At 44.3% G+C, this 27,363-nt stretch overlaps 1 protein-coding gene across 8 annotated transcripts in view; it reads left to right on the top strand.

Moving 5' to 3' along the window:
- CREBBP (CREB binding protein) overlaps window positions 1-27,363 on the top strand; it is a 676,455-nt gene that overhangs the window by 471,475 nt on the left and 177,617 nt on the right. For all 8 annotated transcript variants that reach the window (XM_033962544.1, XM_033962542.1, XM_033962548.1 and 5 more), the window contains 2 exons: window positions 9,193-9,270; window positions 11,844-11,911. In XM_033962544.1, the coding sequence (XP_033818435.1) occupies window positions 9,193-9,270; window positions 11,844-11,911 (146 nt within the window). The remainder of the gene's footprint in view (window positions 1-9,192; window positions 9,271-11,843; window positions 11,912-27,363) is intronic.

Below are 27,363 nucleotides of genomic sequence, written 5' to 3'. Positions count from 1 at the left end.
TTCACTACTCACTACTGTCTGGATACCTTCTGCAGACGGGATGGACACTTCGGCCAATCTGTGTTACATAATTTATTTTCCTAATGGCCAACCATCCCTCCTCCCTCTCTGTTAGCTTAGAGGTCACCCATGCGTTAAGAATATGCTGCCTGCTTGTCCTGGGATAAAGCACAGTTACTTACCGTAACAGGTGTTATCCAGGGACACCAGGCAGATATTCTTACGTCCCACCCACCTCCCCGGGTTGGCTTCTTAGCTGGTTTATCTTAACTGGGGACCACGCTCTCCTCTGTCGGGCGGGAAGGCACTCGCGCATGCGCGGTGCGGCCAACTAGAACTTTCTAGTTAAAAGTGTCCGTACCGGGGCTCCGTCGGTGACGTCACCCATGCGTTAAGAATATCTGCCTGCTGTCCCTGGATAACACCTGTTACGGTAAGTAACTGTGCTTTACTGTAACACACTGCTCCTTGTGACCCTGGGCAAGTCACTTAGGCCCAGATTCACTAAAGATAGCGATTCAATCACTGTTGGTGATTCTCTGGCCAATTTTGAAACAGCGATTGATTCACTATCTTTTTTGCATGCAAATGATTTGCATGTAGGTGCAAATCATTTGCATGCAAACTCCCCGACTCAGTCGCTCAGTGAGTGATTGATCTGGGCCCCGACTCAGTCGCTCAGTGAGTGATTGAATCGGGGCAGAGCCCTGACAGTAGTGACAGGAGAAGCAGCCGGGTTTTTTTTTTCTTTTAAATGGCACAGATATTTTGTGTGTATTACACACATAAAATATCTGCCCTATTAAAGAAAAAAAAAGCCCCCCCCCTCCCTTCCTCTTCAGAACAAAAAAAGATGCCCGCAGTTGTTGCTGCAAACAAATGGCAGGAGGGATTCTCACTTCCTCCTGCCATCAGCCCCTCTTCTTCCCCCCCCAAACAAATGGCAGGAGGGATACCCAGTCCCTCCTGTTCCTCCGTCCTCCAGTGATGAACTGCGGGCCTTAGGCCCCCACCCCAGTGCACATGTGATGCACGGGGGCCTAAGGCCCTGATTGTCTCAGGCGCCCCAGGCCCCTTCCAAAGGACCACTGAGCAGGAGGTCTAGAAGAGGAGAAAGAAGATTGATTATCATTCTATTTGGTTTTGGATGTTTTCAGGGGTTGAAGGTCTCGGGATGGATGGGATGGGTTGAGTGGTTCAACTTTTTATGTTTCTATTTTCAGAGCGTATTGCTTTTTTTTCTGTGTTGGTTTTTTTTTTTAACCATTTTCTTTTCAGTTTCTTTTTGGTTTTGTTACTCGTATTCCTGACCTTTCTGGGTATGACTTCTCATACCTAAGTTGGGGGGTAAATGAATGCTAGGTGCCTCTGTCCCCTGTTCTTGGAATGATATTTTCTGGGCTTCCTTTAGTTCTCACATTTGATGTCTCATTCTACTAAGTTAATCTCTTGGAATGTGGGGGGACTCACCTCTCCAGTAAAGCGCACTAAGAGTCTTCAGACTCTGAGGCACCATGGCGCTGACAGCTTGCCTCCAGGAGATACGGCTCTCAGATTTTGAACATATGAAGCTTCAGCGTTCTTGAGTAGGGAAGGTTCAACAAACCAATACACCAACATTTTTACATCGTTATTTGATACCATATTCCCCAGCTAGATCTTTAAGATCAATAGATCATCATTTGCTGACCATTCTGTCTCTGAAAATTATAGGCACCAGAAGAGCAACAACTTTTTCAATCATAGCTCCCCAGCTATGAAACAAATTACCAATTTATTTGCATGGTGAAACTTCTTTAGAAAAATTTAAAAGCACATTAAAAAGCCACCTATACAAAGATGCATTCGAGTCATAAACAGGATAACTCTTTTATCAACAATTTCAGGTTCAAATATTTATATCTAACCAGATCTATATATAGTTCACAATTTCTCCCTTTCATTTTTAGATCTTGTTTTATTTGTAAAACATTTTTAATTACCGTATTTTCACGCATATAACACGCGCGTTATACACGATTTTTACAAACCGTGCATAACCTTGCGCGTTTTACAATGTTTTTTTTACATAGTTACCCCCCCCCCCCCCGACGTCCGATTCACCCCACAGGACTGCTCGCACCATCCCCCCCGATGTCCGATTCACCCCCCCCCCACAGGACCGATCGCACCCCCACCCCGAAAGACCGCTCGCACCCCCACAGCCTCCCCACCCCCCCCATCATGGAGAAGCTCCTACCGTTCTCCTACTGCTTCCTCTGCCGGCGGTCCCGGCCCTTCTATGAGCCCTGCTCTGAAATGCTTCCTCTTCCGGCAGTCCCGGCCCTTCTGTGAGCCCTGCGTCTGCGCTGCTTCCTCTTCCGGTGGTCCCGCCCTTTTTCTGATGTCGGAGAAAGGGCGGGACCGCCGGAAGAGGAAGCATTTCAGAGCAGGGCTCACAGAAGGGCCGGGACCGCCGGCAGAGGAAGCAGCAGGAGAACGGTAGGAGCTTCTCCATGATGGGGGGGGTGGGGAGGCTGTGGGGGTGCAGAGCGGTCCTTCGGGGTGGGGGTGCAATCGGTCCTGCGGGGGGGGGGGGTGAATCGGACGTCGGGGGGGTGGTGCGAGCGGTCCTGTGGGGTGAATCGGGGGGGGGGGGGGCATCAGGCTTTCAGGGTGGGGACAGGACTTCAAGGGGGAGAGGAGAGTCGGGGCGGGGGAGAGGAGAGTTGGGGGTGGCCAGAGGAGAATCGGGGCGGGCGAAAGGAGAGTCGGGCGGCGACGGGAGAGTTGGGGCAGCATGCGCGGTATATAAAAATTTCTTTACATAAATTACAGTTTCCCGCGCGCTATACCCGTGTGCGCGTTTTACACGGGTGCGCTGTATATGAGTGAAAATACGGTACCCTCCTGATGTTGTTTTTCCTTAAATGTTCTCTTACTTTCTTTAATAATTGTAGTTCAATCCTTTTTCCTTATGTATCACTTATTGTTTGTGTACATCGAAGGTATGTTTGTTTAAATTGTTTTATATTGTCCTCCTCCTAAAAATTTTTTTATTGTTATACGCATTGAAAATATTTGATATTGCATTTATATCAAAATTTTAATAAACTTGAAACTTTTTCGGGAGGTAGGCATGGGGGGTGTAGCAGTTTTTGTGCACAAATCCCTACAATGCACGGTGACCTCCTTACATAAAGACGCCCAAGGTAGATTTCTATTGTTACGCCTAAATTTTCAAGGTAGGAATGTTACCTTGTTGGTGGTCTATGGCCCTGCACACTGGGATAAAAGCTCTTATAGGACCTTATTATGCCTTCGTACATCATACCAGTTGCAGAATCTCATAGTGGCCGTAGACATAAATTTGGTTATGGACCCTAGTTTAGAAAGGTCTACGGGCCTTCCCTCTGGGAGGAGGGGCCACAAAATGAGAACTTATCCTTTACCATGGCCTTACAGTTTGTAGATGCTTGGAGATCCTTGCACCCCAGGGAGCGGGTTTATACACACCTTTCCAGGTCCTACAGAACATATTCTCGCCTGGATTATGTTTTTGTTCATCGGGGATTGTTTTCTCTGATCTCCTCGACAGAGGTGGGTCCTGGGGAGGTGTCCGACCATTGCATGGTTTGGGTGGAATTGGACTTGCCGGTTTACTACAGTCAACTCAGGTGCTGGTGTTTTCCTGCATATTTGTATCATGACCTGCATTTCATCACTTATTTACAATCTAAATGGGATGCTTATGCTGCCAATAATTCTCAACATTTTCAGGTTCCTTTGTTGTTCTGGTCTGCTGATAAGGCAGTGCTTCGTGGAGATATAATAGCCTAGGTTAGTGCTTGCAATAAAAGATTAGCAGTGGGCATTTTGGGGTTGGAGCGCCAGGTTTTGAAGGATAAGAAAGCTTTTATAAAGAACCCATCCTCTGCTAACAGGAAAACCTTGAGATTGACTCAGCTTTCTTTAGATGCCATGATTCGTGAACGTACCTCTCATATGTTGGTTTATCGGAGAGGGAAGTTTTTCTGATATAGCAATAAAACTGGGAAATTGTTGGCGCAGATAGTCAAGACTTAGGGGAGGGGGGTGGATGACGGCGGTGTGAGACTCTTCTATAGCTTTGCACTCTAGGCTAGAACAGATATCTTGTCTATTCAAGGACTTTTACACATCCTTATATGCGGCTCGTGACTCCCCTTCAGAGGAGACATTTCAGGACTTTCTCTGGAGAGCACAGCTCCCTAAACTTTCCGATGAGCTCACCATTTACAGCGAAAGAACTCCAGCAGACTATTTAGTAAATTGGGTTCTGCACCTGGGCCGGATGGGTTCTCTGGTGAATTTTATAAATTATTACAACTTTCTGTAGTGGGGCCCCTGCTAGCTTATTAGGGCACGGATATACAAGATGGCCCTTTTCCAGGTCATGCTAACATAGCACTTATTACTTTGCTGCCTAAACCTAAGGTTGATGCTGAACTTGTATCTTCCTTTCGTCCTATCTCATTGATCAACATTGATATTAAGTTGCTTTCTACTCTCCTGGTGTACAGGCTGGCTGCAGTTTTGGTGATGAGCAGGTAGGCTTTGTTAGAGGACGACAATCGTATTGAATGTACAGAAATTGCTTTTGGCCATGGCATATTGTCAACATTATGAGTTGCCTTCTATTGTGGTCAGCCTAGATGCTGAAAAAGCTTTTGACAAAGTATCCTGGCCTTTTATGTTTGGTGTTCTTTCTTATCTGGGTGTGCAGGGCCCATTCTATCAGGCTATTTGGGCTTTGTATAACTCTCCAGAGGCGTGCGTGTTGGTCAATGGTGTTCGGTCTTCTCCCTTCCCTAAAGCCTGTGGCACTCAGCAGGGATGCCCACTGTCCCTCCTTTTGTTCCTATTAACCCTGGAACCATTGTTACGTATGATTAAGCAATCACCTGACATTCGTGGGGTACCTCTGCCTGAGGTTTCAGTGAAGGTGTTTGTTTATGCTGATGATTTACTGCTAGTACTTACTGATCCAATATAAACGACTGGGTAAATTCAAAAAACAAAAATGTTCCTAAATGTCCATATCGAGAAACAAACTAATAAAGGAACAATGCTACTTCAAAAAAAACCTTTAAACCTTAGGTGGTGCTCAGATTCCGAGATGGAAATCAAGACCTCAATGTGGGGACTTAACCCCTATAGAGACTCTTGTGGTATCTATCATTGCACCGTATGGAAAAAGAAGATTTTTTTAGAGTGCTTGTTAATGGTTGACTCAAAGTATTTACTTTGAGTCAACCATTAACAAGCACTCTAAAAAAATCTTCTTTTTCCATACGGTGCAATGATAGATACCACAAGAGTCTCTATAGGGGTTAAGTCCCCACATTGAGGTCTTGATTTCCATCTCGGAATCTGAGCACCACCTAAGGTTTAAAGGTTTTTTTTGAAGTAGCATTGTTCCTTTATTAGTTTGTTTCTCGAGTACTTACTGATCTGCAGAATTCCTTACCCGTGCTGTTGAGCACTATTCCTACTTATGGGGTCCTCTCTGGTTTCACATTGAATTATAATTCTCAGACCCTTCCTTTATTACCTGGTGTACGGGAGTCTTGGTTTAGTCCTTTTCAGATACAGTGTGCTTTGGATAGCTTCACATACTTGGTCTGTATTACTTCTCAGCTTTCTAGACTTTATGCTTTAAATGTTCTACCTCTTTTACAAGATACTGCTGTAAAACTGAATCTCTGGAGGGCCTACCCTCTTTCCCTGTTTGGCCGCATTCATCTGTTTAATACGATTCTGGCACCTAAATGGCTTTATGTCTTCCAAATGATACCCCTATTTTTCAAAGTTTGTGATGAGCGGACATTCCGTAGGATTTTGCAATCCTACTTATGGCTGTGAAGGAGGAAACAGCTTCCATTTTCTATTGTTTGTACTTCAGCTGTTTATGGGGGACTGGGTCTTTTGAACATCCAGATATCTTATAGTGGCATGTGCCATGCACCATATCAGTGACTGGTACTGTTCAGCAGAGGACTTTACTGCAACAAGATTGGAGTTGTCTTTATTGGGCACTACGCATATCTTCATGCTATGGGACTTCAACCTCCTGCTGTTGTCTCTCTCTCCTACATACTTCCCTCAGCTGTTACCGCCTGGAGATGGATATCTAGAAGACGACAAATTTTTCCACCAGGACTTCGCCATACTTGTCTATCAGGAACAATCCTCAATTCTCTGTGGGCTCCTCTTCACCTGCTTTTTTGCATTGGGAGGAGAAGGGTATTCTGTACCTTTTTCATGTTCTTACTGAGGAGGGCAGAATGAAATCGTTTGAAGACTTGCAGAGTACCTTCTCTCTCACCTCCAATGACATCTTTCCCTACTTGCAACTTAAGCATTACATTGCTAGCTTGTTGTGGACGGATTTGATTAAAGATGTTCAAGAGGAATTAGCTTTTCTTTTTACTCTGTGGACACCTAACAAATTTCCTTTATTCTACCATTACAGGACTCTTCTTCAGAACTAATATATCACAATTATGCAGCTCCGTGGCAATCGGATCTAAATATTTCTCTCTCAGAGGTCACCTTCAAGACTTTTGTTCATACTATCAGGAAAGTGACTGTTAATGTGATTTGCTGGGAGATTCAGTACAAATTTGCTCTCAGCTTACATATTTTCCCCAGGAAAGTACATTTATCTGGTGGGGCTCAAAAATCTTGTCCTAAATATGGATGTCAGGAAGCCACATTAGGGCATATGTTTTAGCTCTGTCCTCTGGTTCAGAGCTTTTGGGACTCTCTGCTCAAAGCCTCCCTTTGGAAGTGTGGTGTGAAGTTGGAGCCTCAGATTTTTTTCAGTGTGTTCTTTTTGCAATCTCCTACTTCTTCTGGATACCCAGCTTTTCCTAAAAGGGCAGTCCTTATGGGAAAGAAGGTCATTCTCTTCAATGGCTGACTCTGCAGGGCCCCTCCATCCAACAATGGCGCTTGTACATGATTACTGTTCTAAAAATGGAGCGCACTCAGATTCTTGACCTGGACTCCACTCCTGGACAGTGCTTTCTGCGCACTTGGGGTGTGTTTTGCCATTCCTTCTCTCCTGTTGTGAGGAGTTGGTTTATAAATTCTTAATGACCCTGACTTCCTGGTTCACATTGTTATATGAGTAATTGTACTATTGGCACTTCCTCCTTTTTTTTTTTTTTTTCTTATTCTCCTTATTGATTATATTTTTGCAGGGTCGGGTAGGGTGGTTATTAAAAATGCTTGAGCCTTTACTGTTCCGCTATGGCTTTTCTTTATATTAACTGTTGGTTGCAGTGTATATGCTTGTTTCTTATGTGCTCAATAAAAAGGAATTGAACATAAATGATTTTGAAATTGTAATGACGAGTGTGGTGATTAAATTTGCAGATGACCCTAAATTGTTCAATGTTGATAAAACGTATGCAGATTGTGAAAAATTGCAGGCAGACCTTAGGAAATTGGAAGACTGGATGTCCAAGTGGCTGATTAAATTTAATGTGGACAAATGCAAAGTGATTCACATTGGGAAGAATAATCCAAATCATAGTTACCCGATGCTAGGGTCCATCTTGGGCATCTGCGCTCAAGAAAAAGGTCTGGGTGTCATAGTGGACAATTTGCTGAAACCTTCCACCCAATGTGCAGCGTCTGCAAAGAAAGCAAACAAGATGCTAGGAATTATTAAAAAAAGAGATGGTAATCAAGACTATGAATGTTATAATTCTTCTGTATCTCTCAATGGGATGACCTCACATTGAGTATTGCATTCATTTCTGGTCTCCTTATCTCAATAAAGAAATAGCAGCACTAGAAAAGGTTCAGAGAAGAGCAGCTAAAATGATAAAGGGGATGGAATTCCTCTTGTATGAGGAAAGACTGAAGAGGTTAGGGCTCTTCAGCTTGGAAAAGAGACGACTGAGGGGGATTGAAGTCCACAAAATCCTGAGTGATGTTGAACGTGTACAAGTGGATCGATTTTTTTACTCTGTCAAAAATTACAAAGACTAGGGGACGCTCAATGAAATTACAGGGAAATGCTTTTAAAATCAATAGGATGAAATGTTTTTTCACTTGGAGAATAATTAAGCTCTGGAACATGTTGCTAAAGATTGTGTTAAGAGTAGATAATATGGCTGGTTTTAAGAAAGGTTTAGACAATTTCCTGGAGGAAATGTCCATAGTTTGTTATTGAGGCAGACATGGGGGAAACCACTGCTTGCCCTAGATCGGTATCATGGAATGTTGCTACTCTTTGGATTTTTGCCCAGGTAGTGACCTGGATTGGCCACCGTGAGGATGGGCCATTGATCTGACCCAGTAAGACTGTTCTTATCAGGTTTCAGGTTTATTTAAAAATTTGAAATACCGCCTTATCAAAATTCAAGGCGGTTTTACATAATAAAAACAAAGAATAAAGAGGGCATAAGTTAAAAACAAATTACAATTATTATTACAGACAAACATTAACATACCGATACAAAATGGAAAAGGACAGAAATATATTTGTATAATTTGTATAAGTTCAGGCTATCTGGCCATCTTTTTATACTTGTCAGACTAGACGCAGTGTATTGGTTGCCGAGGCCAAAATTTCTACATGGATCCATAGAGCCATTTTATCAGCATATTTACTTTGGAAAACAATCACCAGTCTCCTTAAAGGCGCAAGACTAGAAGCATGCACAATTACAGTATATACTCTAATACAGAGCTGCCCAAGTCCGGTCCTCGAGATCTACTGGCAGGCCAGGTTTTCAGGATATCCACAATGAACATGCTTGAGAGAGATTTGCATACCAAGACGGCAGTGCAGGCAAATCTCTCTCATGCATATTCATTGTGGATATCCTGAAAACCTGGCCTGCCAGTAGATCTCGAGGACCGGACTTGAGCAGCCCTGCTCTAATATAAACTTATCCGAGTATAAATCAACATAAGTTTTCACCCCAAAAATGAGGGAAAACTGTTAACTTGAATATAAACCAGGGAGAGGGAGGGTTTATTTTCAAGTGTATGGTAGTATATAAGGTAGGTTTACTAAATAAGAGAATGAAGTGTTTCACAACCACAAATCCTCATTTGGTCCCTCCTCCACACCTTATATAGTTGCTCATTGATTAGCATAATGATAATTGTATCATGATGTGATTATTGACTTTTAAAAAATCTTTTCTCTAGTTTTGTTGATTGTAAAGAATGCGGGAGGAAAATGCATCAAATTTGTGTACTGCACTACGATATTATTTGGCCTTCAGGGTAAGTATCTTTGTATACTATATTATAACATTTTTCATGTTATTATATAATTATACTCTTTATGTAATCAGTGTTTCAAGTATTTGCTGGTTTGTACCGCACCTACTGGGGGATGCACAAAACTTACCAATCGTGTCCTGATCGTCGCTAACCCAATTTGACCATTTTAGTGATGGATCGGATCGGATTCCCCGATGCACAAAACTGCCCACCGCGTGTTTTCCAATCCGATTCAACCCATGCAAATTAGTAAAACTCCGTGCAAAATAGCCAAGCGACTGATGCACTAACATCGCTTGGCTATTTAATATTGGGTGTTACCTGTTTTTGGGTTGGGGTTTTGGTTTTTTTTTTTTCAATGGCACAGATATTTTGTGTGTAATTACACAAGCAAAATATCTATCCCTTAAAAATAAAGGAAAAAAAAGTCCCACTACACCTCCCAAAGACCCCTGACAACAAACAAATTTCCCCACCCAAACCTAAAACTGTTCACCCCCGCTGCAAAATGGCAGAAGGGATGCTCACCACCATCCCCTGCGCAAAACGGCAGGAGGGATGCCTACTCCCTCCTGTCACTGGAGGCTACCCCCCCCATGCAAAACAGTAGGAAGGATGCCCATTCCCTCCTGCCATCCCAACTCACTCCCCCGTGCAAAATGCGGGAGGGATGCTTACTCCCTCCTGCCACTGGAGGCCCCCATGACTCACCCCCCCCATGCAAAATGGCAGGAGGGATGCCTACTCCCTCCTGTCACCAGAGGTCCCCCCCCCCAACATCCCCTCCCCTGTACCTTTAGTTGGGAGCAAGAGGGTTGCTCAGTATCTCCTGCTCTAAGGCCACATCGATAATTCTGGGCCTTAGGATCCTCCCCAGTGCATTATGTGATGCACAGGGACGATTGGCTCAGGCCTCAGGGAGGGGCCTGAGGCATCTGAGCCAATAAGGGACTTAGGCTCCTCCCCGTACAGATGCACAGGGGAGGGGCCTAAGGCCCAGAATCCGGGATACAGAGGGAGCCAATCAGGGGCTTCCTTAGGCTCCCCCTTGTGTCCGGGATACAGAGGGAACCTAAAGAAGTCCCTGATTGGCTCAGATGCCTAAGATTCTTCCCAAGGGGAGGGGCCTAAGGTGTCTGATCCAATCAGGGCCTTAGGCCCCTCACCATGCATCACATGATGCACCGGGGAGTGGCCTAAGGCCCAGAATTGTTGATGCGGCTATTGAGTAGGAGGTACTGAGCAACCCTCCTGCTCCCAACTAAAGGTACAGGGGAGTGGATGTTGGGGGAAGGGTCTCTGGTGGCAGGAGGGAGTAGGCATCCCTCCTGCCATTTTGGGGGAGGGTTGGGGGGTTGTACGGTGGCACGGGGTGTCAGTGCAGGGTGTCAGGGCATGGCGTGGTTTAAAAAAAAAAAAATGGGACAGATTGTGCACTGTGAAGGAGCTAACTATACTTGTTTTTTAGTCTACCAAATTATTTTTTATCTAGTTGTAATCCGTATGGTTCCCTAGAAAGTGGGTTTAATACCTTTAGGACCCCTGAGGGAAGGAGTGGTTTATCTGGTCCCATCTTTTCACCCAATTGGACCATATTTTTGGAAACAAATTGTTTATTGTTCAAAATATTGTTTTTTTGATTAAAGACTTGGCATCTTGTACATCATCTCTGCAGTTTTCTTTTTTGTTTGTTGATTTAAAAACAACAACACAGAAGCCCTAACAGTAGTGACAGGAGGCTGCTTCAACTTGATAGTACATGGGATCGCTGTAGGAGAATCAGTCAGAAAATCGGCCAACAGCGATCAAGTCACTATCTTTTGTGCATCTAGCCCCTACTTTTAAATGTAATCTGATATTTTAAGTTCCTATTTACACTTGTAATTCGGCATTTTGGCGCAGGAAATGTTTGAGAAATTATACTAATATAGTACAAGTTTTTGGATTAAAATCAGGACCGATGATTTATATTTTGAGGGGAATGTTTGTATTGGGCCTCCAGTTTTTGTAGCAAGTGGGTGCATAAGTTGCATGAGTTTTCAAGGGAAAGTACACACACAGTTCCATTTTGAAAATTACACCATTCAAGCTACATGTACACATTTACATACCTATGGAATATAAATTCAAAGTCTGCCCCAGTTATACTCTCAGCAACTGTTCTGTTCATCATGATGAATGAAAAGTGCATGTGAAATGGCATTATGCACATACTTGTACAGTTCTGTTTTATGTGGGAAAATGGTTATTTAAATTACATCCTCAAGTCTTACTTTTTATCTGAAATACAAAGCTAATTTTAGCTTGCTTTTAATCTCTTGAAGCTTGATACGGATCTTAGTGGCTGAGTGGTGAGTGTTTCAGATAAATTCTATTGAATGACTTGTTTGCGTTTGGATATTGTTCTATTTGTTGCATCGATAAGGAGTGCTACCACCAAGTCCAAAAGTATACTGCCTCTATGTGAAGCACTCCATCTAAAAAGACTTACCAGTAAATTATATCAATAGCAACACTGAAGAAAATATATATCTATTTTGTACCTTGTACTAAGCCACTATTTTTTTCCTCAGCTTTGTATGTGACAATTGCTTGAAGAAAACTGGTAGAACTCGTAAAGAAAACAAATTCAGTGCTAAAAGTAAGTTTAATTTAGTTCTTCTTATCATAACTTGGTTTGTTTTAGAGAGGTGTTAGATGTACTTTTTTGTGATATGGTGTTAAAAGTTATTTTTTAGAGCCTGCACGGTAGGGCTTACCTTTCTAAATTAGAGCTGCAGTAGAGAAATGACAATTAGCTATTGACAAATTGGCTTTCATGTTTGTGAGCAATACCCTTAACAAATAATTGTGTCAATATGTAAACTCCATGGTCGGTGTGGAGTTTTTTTTTTGGGGGGGGGAGGGTTTGTTTTTAAACAGGGCTAGCACAAGGGTATCTGATGCCTTAGGTCAGGGGTGCCCAATACGTCGATCGTGATCGACCGGTAGATTGGGAAGGCAACGTGAGTCGATCGCGGAGCCCATCCTGTGATAGACTCGTGTTGCCGTCCCAATCTACCGGCCGATCAGCCTTTCTCTCCCTGACGTCAAAGACACAGACACCAGGCATCCAGTTTAGTCTGTTTTTGTCGTTTCGGTGTGGGGGGGGGGGAGAGCGGTGGCGGCAGCGGCAGCCTGAAAAAGAAATCATCCTGGCTGGGGTCGGTGTCATGCTCCGGAGCTTCTACAGCCTTCCTATCTGGCCCTCTCCCTTCTACCTGCATCCAGCCACACCCCCTGCTCCGCGGCTCTCTTCGGCAACTCAGCAGCAGCGATCGACACAAGCTTCTGACGTTGGGGCCTACCCTCTGCAAGTCCCGCTTGTTTCAACTTCCTTTTTCTACAAAAGCGGGACTCGCAGAGGGAAGGCCTCGATGTCGGCAGCCTGTCTTGATCACCGTTGCTGACGAGTTGCTGAAGAGAGCTGCAGGGCAGGCTGTGTGGCTGGATGCAGGTGGAAGGGAGATGGCCAGATGCAGGACTCGTGGGTGAGGGAGGAGAACGAGAGAGAGAAAGAGAGAGGGGTGTGAAACAAAAGGAAATATTTCATATCGGGCTGGGCCGGAGTGGAGGGAGGGTGGAAAAATTCTGGCTACAAGAAAAGGGCGAAAAGCTGAAAATGGAGATAGTGACACAAAGAAGAGAAAGGGTAAGCAGGACCTACTGAATAAGGATAGAGATACAGAGGGGACATGAAGAGGAGGAGAAATAGAGACATAGAAGTAATGGTGAAAAAGGGGGGGGGAGATAAAGACATTGAAAGGGCAAATGGAGAACATGGGGTAAAGACAAGGACAGAGACAAAAGAAGATTCTGAAAAAGTGGTGAGATAAGGATATAGGTGAGATGGACACAAAGAAGGGTGATGCTGGAAAATAGGTGGAATGGTAATTCTGACAGACACAGAAGGGAAATGCTGGATCAAGGAGAGATGGGGCTCAGGCTGGATGGAATGGGGAGAAATGCCTGGTTGGCCTGGAACTTCCTCTCCTACGTCAGAATTGACGTCAGGGAGCGGAATGCTGGTCAGCACAACGCTTTTGCAGGGAGAGATTGGGGCGGCGGTGGCTTGGGGGCTGTTCCCTGATGGCGGTAAACCGAGTGGCTTGGGGGGAGGGGAGGGAGAAGGAAAGAAAGGGGACAGGCAGGGAGACAGAAAGAAGGGGGAACAGGGAGATAGAAAGAAAGGGAGGCAAGGAAACAGAAAGAAAAAGTTGGGGGAGAGAATGAGGTCTGGAGGAGAGGAAACATACAAGAGGCTGAAAGATGGGAAGAAAGATTGGATGCACAGTCAGAAGAAGAAAGTGAAACCAGAGACTCATGAAATCACCAAACAACAAAGGTAGGAAAAATGATTTTATTTTCAATTTAGTGATCAAAATGTGTCCGTTTTGAGAATTTATATCTGCTGTCTATATTTTGCACTATGGCTCCCTTTTACTAAACCACAATAGCGTTTTTTTAGCGCAGGGAACCTATGAGCATTGAGAGCAGCGCGGGGCATTCAGCGCAACTCCCTGTGCTAAAAACTGCTAGTGTGGTTCAGTAAAAAGGGAGGGAGTATATTTATCTATTTTTGTATGGTTGTTACTGAGGTAACATTGCATAGAGTCATCTGCCGTGACCTCTTTGAAAAAAACCCCGGAATATGAATGATAATTAATATTTTCTCTGCCTTTCAGTGTGCTTTGTGTTGTTTTTTTTTTAATTTCACTATTGGTAAATCATTTTGACTTGGTCATTTTAAAAGTAGCTCGCAAGCCCAAAAGGTATGGGTACCCCTGCCTTAGGTAAACCTTCAGCAATGCACCCCCTCCCCCCACCTCTACCTCATAAGTACCATAGTTCAGCATCTTATCTACCTTTCCCTCCTGACACCACCCCCCGGTATCCAGCAGCTCCCCTGTCTTGTCTCCATCAAATGTTCAGCATCTCCCTCTTCCATTCCCCCTGTGCTGCTCCCATTCTACATCTGTCCTCTGCCCAAGCCTATATTGGAAACAAATGCAATATGACAAAGGGGCTTTTTAGCACTCATGGACTCTCAAGGCATGCTGCATACTGTCCCCTCCAACACAGCAAGTGCTCAATGTACAAGTATGTGTGAGCCTTGGTGCTCAAAAGTTCAATGCCTTACTGATACTGCTTTTGAAATATTCCTTGTCTGTCTTGATGGCTGTGCCAGTACAGTACTACTTCTCCCCTACCCTCAAATCTACTGCTCTACATGGTAGTCCTCTTGATAATAGGGCCAACTTATATTCACCAGTCCTGAAAATATGTTTGTTCACTGAACCATACATATAGCAGCAGTATTCAGCTGCCATCCATATAGCTAAGTGTTTTCCTGTGCAATGTGGTATGCTGAACCATAGAGTTTTTCATTCGTGCTCACGAGCATACTACAGAAGATGTCAATCAAAGCTTTTCAGTTACTCCTCTTCCTCCCCCGGTCTCTGCTGCCCCCTTCAGCTCTTCCTTTTGCAGACGAGCATGAAGGTGTCGTTCTGATCTGTTCCAATTATCTCTCTATTATTTTGCAGTTTTTTGGTTTGTAGTTTTTTAATGCAAATTCAAGGAATGCTGTGCCTTCTTGGAGAGGAGCAGACTTTAGTCTGCAGCTGGCAGGTGTATCCTTTGGGGACCTGTGCATCCAGCCTGCTGAAGATTTATGGAGCTTAGGGTTCCGGGCCCTCAGCACTTGCTCGCTTCCTTGGTCAGGAGCTTGAGCGCAGGCTGTTAGGCATTAATAGCATCCTTCAGGGCACTGTAACAGGGGAGAAAAAGTGCTGTAGGAGAGAGTCTTGCCAAATAACTCTAGACACGCTTTGCAAGTGAACAGAAAGTGTTTATTGTCACAGGTACAGGGAATGGTTATACTTTTAACCAACAGAAAATAGAATTAAGGTTCTGAGTTACAGGAACAAAAACAGTTATTTTTTTGCTAGCAGCTTCCACACCCCAAACATATGGTGAGCAGCCTTGTCTCTTTCAGGTAGGGCTGGTTCTATCTAGACCCTGGAAATAAGTTCATGATTCCACACACAGTGGCTTACCTCAGCTGGCAGGGTTTGGGAACAGTTTAGTATTAGGTCAGAACCTTCCTTTCCTCTGGTCTCTTTACTCTCTCTTGGACCTCTCCATAATGAATCTAACTTGGGGCAGAAGTACTCCTCTACCTGTGAGTCCTGCTCCTCTGACTCAGCGCTGCTGCCAAATCAGGGCCTTCTGGGACATATAGTTTTCACAGATTGGTCTACTGCCCCCTGCTGCCTAGGGGGACAACTACAGCCTTTGGTAAATCCCTGAATCTTTTACAGGCACTCATGGTGCTGCCTGCGACTTTGCTTCTCTCCCTTTTGTACTGCATAGGGCAGATGGGGAGGGTTGAGGATCAGTCCAACTAAGGTCTGACTGGCAGCCCAAAGATCTCAGCATAGCAGCTGATTGGCAGCTTGAGGCAGAGAATCCTTCCAGATCCTACTAAACTTTAAAGGAACTGCAGCAAGCTGTAGCACCATTTCCCTAGCATATGGTCTGTAAGTACAGGCTGTCACTGCCTATAGATAAAATTGGGGAGGGGGAGAGTCTTGAAAATTGTGTTTGACTATCTGAGGTGTAAGCAGATCTCATTACAACCAGGCTTACTTTCGCAGAGGCTAATTGCCCTAGAACAGCATTTCTCAACTTGGTCCTGGAGTACCCCCCTTGCCAGTCTGGCTTTCAGGATATCCACAATGAATATTCATGAAAGAAATTTGCATATAATGGGGGGGGGGGGCAGTATATGCAAATCAAGTTGATGCATATTCATTGTGGATATCTTGAAAACCTAACTGGCAAGGGGGTACTCCAGGACCGAGTTGAGGAGCACTACCCTAGAAGATCCAGAACACTTTGGTCTTATGTCATGGTTCTTGAGCACACAGTGCTAGTCTAAAAACAATACTCAGAAATAGTCATTGCTGCTCTACTTCGAGCCAAAAAGCTGATGATGGTTTCATCAGATGCTAAGGAATGGGAGACATTTCAATGCTACTGCAGCAGAGAAAGATTAGAGCTGGGCAATGCCCTCATCTTGTCGATACTGGCGTTCCTCCAGGAGGGATTTGACAAGGGTTCAGCAGTGACCTCCCTTAGATTTCAAGTAGCAGGACTCTCGTGCTTCTGGACCAGAGAGAAGAGAGCTTTGCTAGTGGCACACCTGGACATAGATTCCTGAAGAGCACCCTAAGACTATGGCCTCCAATTTGAGACCTGTTTCTATAATGGAACTTTAATACAGTTTTACAGGGATTCAGCAGAGCCCCGTATGAGCCCTTACAATAGGCCTCCCTGATGGATCTGACAGTCAAAGCAGTTTTCTTGGTAACAATTACTTCTGCCACAAGTGTCTCAGAATTGCAGGCCCTGTCATGCAGAGAGCTGTTCTTTAGGATCACAGAAGTGGGAGTGAATCTTGGCGAGAGGGAGAACTAGATGGCTTTGAGGTTGCGCAGATGCATGCTCAAGGCCCAGCAGAGGCAGGAACTTCTTCAAGCGGCACCGGCACCTCCTGTGGGCTGCGTGCTAGTGCCAGATGGGAGGGGGGGGTAAGTTTGAAGTTCTTCGCGCGGGGGGGCCTGTGTGAGCGGAGGGGGAGCGATGCCAGTTATCGGGGGGTGCTCGCAAATCGAGTCAACACTCGGTTTGCGAGACAATATTTGCGAGAATGTTTTGCTCGTCTTGCAAAACACTCGCAAACTGAGGTTTGACTGAATTCTGTGAATACATTGGTTGTGGCAAACAGCCGTCTATTTTGTTGAAGGTGAATTCAACAAGAGGAATGGCCTCCTCTTGGGCAGAATCTACGGCAGTTTCTCCCAAGGAGATTTTTAGATCAACGACCTGGTCTTTCCGTTATACTTTCACCAAATTCTACAGGGAGGACATAGCAGCACAGTATTACGTGTAGGCTCATCTTTCCTACCCTACACTTTGGGATCTGCATAGGTACATCCCCATGGTTCAGCATACCAATCCCCTATTGCACTGGAAAAAGATATTAGGTTCTCACCTTGATGAAATCTTTTCCAGTAAAAGGGATTGTATGCTGAATCCCCCCCCCCCCCAACAATTTATCTGATATGCCTTCTTTCTGACTCAAACTTAATGGTCATCTCCACAGCTAGGATTTTCCTGATAGACTATTATATTATGAATAGTCTGTGTATCTGATGATAAGGGAGGAATGGTTGAGCTCCATAAATGTTCTGGCTGTTATATTCTTGTTTAACTTATATTTTCTTTTATTCATTGTTCTTCTCAGAGACTTGTTAATGTTTTATAGACATTTGTTCATTCAGTGACTGTTTTAAAAACTCATCTGAGCAGATCAGACACTTGGTTTTGGAGAATTGCCTGTACCCCTCCTCCTCCTCCTGTCTCCTAGGACTGTCATTAGCTTTGGTACAAACTGAAGTGCACTAGTCCTGCAATTAGACTTAAGTAGTGCCTTCGATTTGGTCGGTCATGCTATTCTGATTGACTGTTTGGAGCCAATTGGTCTTTCAGGCAATGGTTTCAGGGTTTTTTAAGTAATCGATCATATCAAGTCTATAATGACAATAAACTCCTGCAGCTGGGTAAACTCTTGCAGAGTCTCTCAGGGCTTTCCTCTATCCCTGACATTGTTCAACATTTACCTTGCCTCATTGGGGAACTTACTGCAAAGCTTAAAAGTTAAATTTTATATCTTTGCAGACGATATCACAATAGTTATTCCCCTTACCACCCTGACTTCTGAGACAAAGAACCAACTATCATCCATTCTAAAGCAAATTGAATTATGGATGACCAAATTCAAATTGAAACTTAACTCAGACAAAAACAAATTTTTCCTGGCAAGCCCAAACGATAAAATTAAAAACTCATCGATCTTCTTAAATGGTCAGGTCTTCCCTATTGACCATTCCATAAAAATTCTGGGAATGACTCTGGACCTTCACCTTACTCTAAATGTTCACACTGATTTATTGGTTAGAAAATGCTTCTTGATACTATGGAAACTCAGAACCATCAGAAAATACTTTGATGCAGCATCATTCCGCTTATTGGTTCAATCTTCCATCTTAAGCATGCTCAATTATTGCAACATCATTTACTTGGGATCCTTCAAAAAAACCATTCTAAGACTCAGAGCTATTCAAAATACGGCGGTTCGACTGATTTTTGGGCTGAAGAAATGGGAACACATAAGTCCCTATTATCAAAAACTTCATTGGCTGCCCCTGGAAGCACGAGTTCTGTTTAAATTTTACTGTCTTTGTTATAAATCAATATTTGGTCTGGCCCCCTCATACCTGGTTTCTCAATTTAATCTTTATTGTTCTATTAGGCCAACAAGTAGAAATCATCTGTTCACCTATCCGACAATAAAGGCCTGCCACTACAAAAGATTCCTGGACAGAACTCTCGACTTCCAGGCAGGCAAATGGAACAATTGGCTGGGTAACATTATCACGCATTCCTCATCCTACCTCAATTTTAGAAAATCTGTAAAAATGAATTTGTTTAATCGATTTGTAACCTAAGAATTTTATAACTTTCAACTTCTTCCACTCTGTAAGCTTGTATTCGATGACTTTGTATTGTGACCACCTCGCTGTTTGTCCAGCATCTTTCGTTGTAAACTGCCTCAAAACATCATGGCTTATATTCTATATCTCTATATTGTAACCACTTCGCTGGTTGTCCAGCACTTCTTGTTGTAAACCGCCTCAAACTATCATGGCTTTGGCGGAATATAAGAATAAAATTATTATTATTATCTACTGGAAAATATATTATCAAGATAAGAACCTAATCTCTTTATTTTAGGACAGTGTTTTCCTATTCAAAATTAATTATTTTAAACAACTGAATATCACCAGTTATCTTTACAGTTGGGCAGATTGCTTCACACTGTGTCTAGCACTGTCTGGATAGTGTTGTGGTGATATTTGATTTTTCAGTGGCAGTAACGGTATAATGCTTCTGAAAAATCACAGATAAGGCATTTTTTTTGAATGGTAGCTGCTTCTATATGGATAGGTGCTATTGAAGATCAGACTAACTGTTTCTGGTAAGATTAATTCTTGAATGTCTGTTATCAAGAATCTATTATCAAGAGACTTGAATCTTGAATCTATTATCAAGAGACTATCTGTTAAATTTATTAGATGTATTAGAGGTTTACAAATTGTCTAGTCTAGTGCAATAGGTGAGACATTCTAAACAAGTGCATTGTATCTCAATGAGTGTATGCCATATGCAGAAGGAATCCACTCCAGATTTGTTCTGTGACTCTTATACTTCAATGGGATCTCTAGCCCCACCTGCAGTTTTTTCCTCCATGCCTGAAGGAGTGTTTCTGTTCTGCTCTTCCATTTTTCATATTTTATTCTGTGCTTTTGTCCCCTTTTCAGACTTTCTTTGTACTCAGAGCTGCCTGCATTGGGAACAAACAGAATTTGGTCTGCAGCTGACAGTCTGATCCCAGTGGGGTACCTGTTAGCCATCCTGCATTGATTTCTTAGGAGCTTGGGGCTGTTCCTGCATTTTTCCTCCTACTGCTGAACAGAGGTTCAAGTGCATGTTGTTAGACTTACCTAGGAGACTCAGCGGTGTCTCGCAGGATGTTGGCTGCATTTTTCGCCTCCACCCTTTCCTGGGTGTGACCATCAATTCGCAAGGGTGAAGGTACGGTCAGGCACCGTGTCTGACTAGCAGCCAGAAGATCAGGGTCAAAGAGACATTCCCAGCATAAGGTAGCAATTCTCTGATTCCAGCTACTTTAAGAGGGTTGAGGCAGGCTGCAGCACAATTTCAGCACAGGTTATAATGAGTAAGGCTGTCACAGCCTGAGGTAGATTGGGGGATCCTGAATTTGGCAATTTTGAAGGGTTCTGCATGTCCCCCCTGTGTTCCCCACCTGAAAAATGCTAAAATTGCCATTTTTATGACTTCCTATATGTAAAAAATACCATGATTATCCCAGGACAAGCAGGCAGCATATTCTCAACATATGGGTGACATCAACCCCATGGAGCCCTGATGTGGACAGCTTCACAAGCAGACACCGTTTGCCAGACTTCACCTCAGAATTCCTCAGTGGACCCTGGCTTTTCAATTTGCGCAGGCAGATCCTCTCTCTCAGCACATTGCACTGACTCCTTCGTTCAAACAGTCTCTCCACTGGTGGATGCTTTCTTCCAATCTCTCCAGAGGTTTACTGTTTCAAATGCCCCCTCATCAGAAGGTTCTCATGACAGATTCCTCGACCTACGCTTGGGGGGCTCATCTCGATTGTCTCCGTACTCAAGGGCATTGGTCCAGCACAGATTGTCAGTGTCACATAAATCTGTTGGAACTCAGAGCGATTTTCAATGCTCTCAAAGCTTTTCAACATCTTCTTCACGATCAAGTAGTCCTCATTCATACAGACAATCAAGTATTCATGTACTATGTCAGCAAGCAGGGAGGAACAGGATCTCTTCCTCTGTGTAAAGAAGCTCAGAAGATTTGGCAATGGCAATTTTTCACAACATCTTTCTGAAAGCCGTCTACATTCAAGGAGAGAAAAACATTGGCGGACAAATTGAGTCGTCTTCTACAGCCTCATGAATGGACACTCAATTCGTTGCCTCTCAATCACATTTTTTCTCAGTGAGGGACTCCCCAAGTAGATCTTTTTGCATCTCCCCACAACAACAAACTGCCTCAGTTTTGCTCCAGGATATACTCTCCTCACCGCCTGGAGGCAGAAGGCTTTTTTTTTTTTTTTGGAATGTGCGAACAAGTTTCTGTATGCGTTTCCTCTAATTCTCAAGACACTTGTCAAACTCAAACATAAGCATGCCACCATGATTTTGATAGCTCCTCGGTGGCTCAGACAATCTTGGTTCTCCCTTCTACTTCAACTCAGCAGCAGGGAGCCACTACTTCTACAAGCTTTTCCATCTCTGCTTCATCCCAACCTGCAGTCTCTGCACCTGACAGCTTGGTATCTTTCAACGTAACTGCTAACCTACAGTTCTCTCAATCTGTAGCAGACATTTTAGAAGCTTCCAGAAAACCTTCCACCAGGCAATGTACTCAGTTTTCTGCTTGATGCACTCTTCATCACAAAGAGCCTCAATCTACCTCCTTGCCTTCAGTTCTGGATTACCTGTTTCACTTATCTCAATCAGGCCTCAAATCACTATCCATTCGAGTCCATCTCAGTGCAATTGCTGCTTTCTATCAGCCATTCAAAGGGAAACCCCACTCTGCTCATCCTGTGGTTTCCAGTTTTATGAAAGGACTTTTCAATGTCAAACCACCTCTCAAACTGCCTCCAGTGGTTTGGGACCTCAGTGTGGTTCTTGCCAAATTGATGAAGCCTCCATTTGAACCAATGTCTACGGCTCATCTGAAATATCTCACTTGGAAAGAGGTTTTTCTCATTGCTCTCAGGTCCTCTCGCAGTCAGTGAACTACAAGCTTTAGTAGTGGACCCTCCTTTCACAGTATTCTATCATGACAAGGTGGTCCTCCATACTCATCCAAAATTCTTACCGAAAGTTGTTTCAGAATTTCATCTAAATCAATCCATTGTTCTTCCAGTGTTTTTTCCCAAAACCTCATTCTCACCCTGGAGAAACAGCTCTTCATACTTTGGACTGCAAGCGTGCTGTAGCTTTCTACTTACAAAGGACTAAGCCACACAGATCTTCTCAACTTTTTATCTCTTTCGATCCAGACACGTTGGGACATCCAATGTCAAAGTGAACCATCTCCAACTGGTTGGCTGCTTCCATCTCATTCTGTTATGCTCAGGCTGGACTGCATCTAGAGGGTCGAGTCATAGCCCATAAAGTTAGAGCCATGGCAGCATCTGTAGCTTTCCATAGATCTACTCCTATTGAGTAAATCTGCAAAGCTGCTATTTGGTCCTCGGTTCATACATTCATCTCTCATTATTATCTGGATTCTTTTTCCAGATGGGATGGCCACTTTGGCCAGGCAGTATTACAAAATTTATTCTCCTGAATTGCCAACACTCCCACCATTCCACTCTGGTTAGCTTGGAGGTCACCCATATGTTGAGAATATGCTGCCTGCTTGTCCTAGGATAAAGCACAGTTACTTACCATAACAGGTGTTATCCAGGGACAGCAGGCAGATATTCTCACAACCCACCCACCTCCCCTGGTTGGCTTCTTAACTACCTATTTGAACTGAGGAGACGTGTGCCCTACGTCGGGCGAGAAGGCACTCGTGCATGTGCGGTGCGGCAGTCGCGATCTTTCCAAAAGTTCTTCAAGCAAGTCTGCTTGTGAAGCTGTCCACATCGGGGCTCCGTGGTTGACGTCATCCATATGTTGAGAATATCTGCCTGCTGTCCCTGGAAGATACCTGTTACGTAAGTAACTGTGCTTTTATATTTAAATCTTTTTATTGAGCAGTGACAACAGCAGGTATGACAATAGCAGAAAACAAGGCTTACAGTAACAACCAGCTACCGCGGAGGACTGGACTCCGATGTCCTCCACGATCCAGATCAACACCCTTACCCCTCAGACGGAACCCCACCCTCACCCCTTCCCTCCCACCTCCTCCAAGAAAAATATACTACAACACCCAAATGGGGGGAGGAGAGACGTCAAACAGATATACTCAATTACATCTGGAGTCTATTCAGGATATGGCTACGACTCGCAGGGGACAAAATATTCAAGTATGGAGTATGTTGACAAAGTCTCTGCTCCGGCGACGAGAAGAGCAGGTCAAACTGGCCTCCCAGCCCATAAGTTCATGAAGTCGATTCCTCCAAAGCCAAAAGGAAGGGGGCTCAGAGGAGAGTCAACAACATAAGATACATTTCTTCCCCAAAATGAAACATTTACTAAGAAACAGTTTTTCTGAAGAAGTGTACACAAAGAATATAGAAAAATGAGCAAATAACAGGAAGCACCAATACAGGCATGGGAACCTGCAATAGGTCCTGTAAGAAGGAAGCCAGCGCCTTCCAAAAGGCCTGAATCCCCTCACAACTCCAGATACCATGAAAGTGAGTTAACCTCCACAGAACAACAGACACAGAGTTGAGTGCCAATACAGCCCATATAGTAAGCCTGACTTTGGGAAACATAGGCCCGCAGGACTGTGCGATAGTGACATTCTCATAATTCAGCACTATAGACCAGTCCAGCTGTACTTTTCAATACTTTAACAAAAAAGTGCCCTCCAAGTGCCTGCCCAAGTCACGCTGCCAAGCGTCCAAAACCCCAGGAAAAACCCTAGGGGGGGCGAAGAGCCATAATCTGGCTATCAAAGTATGAAATCGAGACTCTAGTGTCTTGATCAGCTGTCAAAAAAGCACAGAGATGGATCCCAAAGTCCCCCCCTAGGGAGCTCCCTGGGAGAGAGCCCACATAATGCCTGAGTTGATAATAAGCAAAAGGAAGGCCAAGCCCCGGAACCCCCTTCCTCTCCAAAGCATTGCAAGAAATAAGGGTCCCATCAGCCTGCAGAACATTCCGTAACTGCTCCACTCCCCTAGCCCACCAGCGACCAAAAATGGACGGGCCCACACCCGGAGGGAAAGCTAAGTTCCCTACCAAAGGCAAGAGTACACTAATATGGGAATCCTGATTTCACAACCGAAGAGTCTGGTGCCACGCTATCCACAAAGACCGGAAAAGAATACTCCGTTTACAGGGACTCGGCAAGTTGGACAGAGGGGCATGAAGAAAATACAAAGATGGAAGAGGATAAAAATAATCCCGCTCCATGGAATAACTGTGCTTTTTTTGGCATGAATTTCTTAGTGGTGGCCATCTCGAATTTTTAGTAATCTGTTTTTCAAAAAAGTTCCCTGCACTTCCAAAACTGCAATTTTTGCCTCAAAGCATGTTGGAATGGAGTCCTTGGGCTCTCCTATTGTGAATTCTTGCTAGGATTGCACATATTTAGCACCTCAGGAGCATCCTTGCACCATATGCCGAGTGGCACAGCTGGGAGGGGCGGCAGTGCAAAGCTTAGCCTATCCCCTGACTGAACAGGGGACAAGATGCTTGGTTAGCCCATTGGGGCGGCCTTCTGTCTGTTGAGAATCAGCAGGGTTGAAGGTTCTGCACTATAGGACGCTGACCTTCCACAACCCAAGAAACATAAGGTGCAGTCACCAAAGAGTGACTATCTGCCCCAGAGTCCGGAGGCTTTTCCAAATTTCACGAAATATATGTAGAAGGTATTTAAATGTAGCTGTTCTTCTCTTGTGCATTCCCATTCTGCTGCAGACTTGTTTGTGTCTGGCATTACTTCTTTCAGTGCAGCCTCTTCATAGTCAGCCGCTGTTCTACGGCTGGCTGACTCCGGCCTGAGAGATACTGCTGAAGATTTTAATCAGCTTGCAGACTCCTTGTTTTCTGGTACAACGCTTCCTGTGACTGGGAGTCCGGTGCTATATGCTGGATCTTCGGATCCCTCAGAAACTTTAGAACCTGGGGACGATCCTATAGCATTGCGTTTATTTAAATATGCAGCTTTGCCTACTCTCACATGGGAGTCTGTGCAGGAGTTGAAAACTTAGTCACTCGGCCGGCTCCGTCCACTCTCTTTTCATGGCTTACTCCAGCAAAACATGCTCATCATTCCAACCACTAGACAGATTACCTACAATTTTATGTTGAAATTATTTTTATTAGAGCCAACAATTAAATCACATGTACAATGATTCAGCCAGATAAGCAGTGCTCCAAAAACAAGTTATATGAAACTATCCTCCCCCCAACCCTCCCCCCCCAGTCCGGAGTCCCCCACACCAAGCCCAGAAAAGAACAACACAGGGTTAGGCATAAAGAATCACAATCAGCAGTTCAGAACACGGCTTCTGGCCACAGGAGTCATGGTGTTCCAGAAAGGCTCCCAGATAGCCATGAAACGCTCTTCCTGCAAGGTGGAGCGATCTGAAACATTCCTGAGTTCCCAAGCCAACAGGAGAATCATCTGAGACCGCCACAGCAAGATAACAGGAGCGTCGGGGTCCAATCATTTAATAAAAATACATTTTAAAGCACACAAAATGGACCATCGGAGAAAGGCACTCAAACCTGGCTGCCTTGGGTGATGAGATAGAGGAACTCGAAAATGTAGCAGAGGTCAGGATCGTATAGTCACTTTTCAAATAGTCCTAATATAGGCAAAGAGTCTTGTCCAAAAGGCCTGAACAGCTGGTCAAGACCACAACATTTATTTATTCAATTTTCTATGCCTCATTACCGCAAGGATGTACTGAGACTTGAGTCAGTCCAGCGGATGGCCACCCGGATGGTCTCGGGACTCAAGGATCTCCCGTACGAGGAACGGCTGGATAAATTACGCCTATACTCACTCGAGGAATGCAGAGAGAGGGGAGACATGATCGAGACGTTCAAATACCTCACGGGCCGTATCGAGGTAGAAGAGGATATCTTCTTTTTCAAAGGTCCGACGGTGACAAGAGGACATCCATGGAGAATCAGGGGCGGTAAATTGCACGGCGACACCAGGAAATACTTTTTCACCGAAAGAGTGGTTGATCGCTGGAATACACTTCCACTTCAGGTGATCGATGCAAGCAGCGTGCCTGATTTTAAGAAGAAATGGGATCATCACGTAGGATCGTCACGTGGGATCTCTGCACAGAGTTAAATAGGGGAGGGTCATTAGGGTGGGCAGACTAGATGGGCCGCGGCCCTTATCTGCCATCTTTTTCTATGTTTCTATGTTAAGAACATAAGAACTGCCATCTCCGGATCAGACCCATGGTCCATCTAGTCCGGCGATCCGCACACGCGGAGGCCCTATCAGGTATATATCTGATATAGTTTTAGTCACCCATAACCCTCTATGCCTCTCGTAAGGAGATGCGCATCTAATTTGCCTTTGAATCCTAACACAGTGGATTCCTTAATAACCTCCTTTGGGAGAGCATTCCAGGCGTCCACCACTCGCTGCGTGAAGCAGAACTTCCTGACATTTGTCCTGGACTTGTCCCCCCTTAGCTTCAAACCATGTCCTCTTGTCCGTGACACGTTGGACAATGTAAATAATTTATTTTCCTGCTCTGTTTTATCGATGCCTTTCAGTATTTTGAACGTCTCGATCATGTCCCCTCGCAGCCTCCTCTTCTCAAGGGAGAACAGTCCCAGTTTCTTGAGTCGTTCCTCATATTCCAAGTTCTCCATACCTCTTATTAGCTTCGTTGCTCGTCTCTGAACCTTCTCCAGTAGATTTATATCCTTCTTTAGGTTGGGAGACCAATGTTGGACACAGTATTCCAAGTGTGGTCTGACCATTGCTCTATAAAGCGGCATTATGACTTTCTTCGATCTACTCGTGATTCCTTTCTTTATCATGCCTAACATTCTGTTTGCTTTCTTTGCCGCTGCTGCGCATTGTGCCGATGGCTTCAGGGTCCTATCTATCAGTACACCCAGGTCCTTTTCTTGTTCGCTCTTACCCAGAGTTGCGCCTGACATTCTATACTCGTGTTCCTTATTCTTATTACCTAAATGCATTTCTTTGCATTTCTCCACGTTGAACTTCATCTGCCATTGCTCTGCCCATTTCTCTAACCGATACAAGTCGCTCTGGACTTCCTCGATATCCTCCTGCGATCTGATTGCCCGGCATAGCTTTGTGTCGTCTGCAAACTTAATGATCTCACTGAATATTCCGTCTTCCAGGTCATTGATATAAATATTAAATAGGATCGGCCCAAGTACCGAGCCCTGGGGCACACCACTAGTCACCTCCTCCCAGTCTGAGTACTTCCCATTTATGCCCACTCTCTGCTTTCTGTTTTCCAGCCATTTGCCTATCCACCTTTGTATATCTCCCTCAATTCCATGGCTTTGTAGTTTCCTGAGAAGTCTTTCATGTGGAACTTTGTCGAACGCTTTCTGGAAGTCCAAATATATTATGTCCACCGGCATTCCACTATCAATTTGCTTGTTCACGGTCTCATAAAATTGAAGTAAATTCGTTAAACATGATTTCCCTTTC

This window comes from Geotrypetes seraphini, chromosome 11, assembly GCF_902459505.1.
Source record: "Geotrypetes seraphini chromosome 11, aGeoSer1.1, whole genome shotgun sequence".
In the NCBI taxonomy this organism is placed as follows: domain Eukaryota; kingdom Metazoa; phylum Chordata; class Amphibia; order Gymnophiona; family Dermophiidae; genus Geotrypetes; species Geotrypetes seraphini.
The sequence above is the reverse complement of the archived record's forward strand: the minus strand, read 5'-3'. Positions and strand labels throughout refer to the sequence as shown.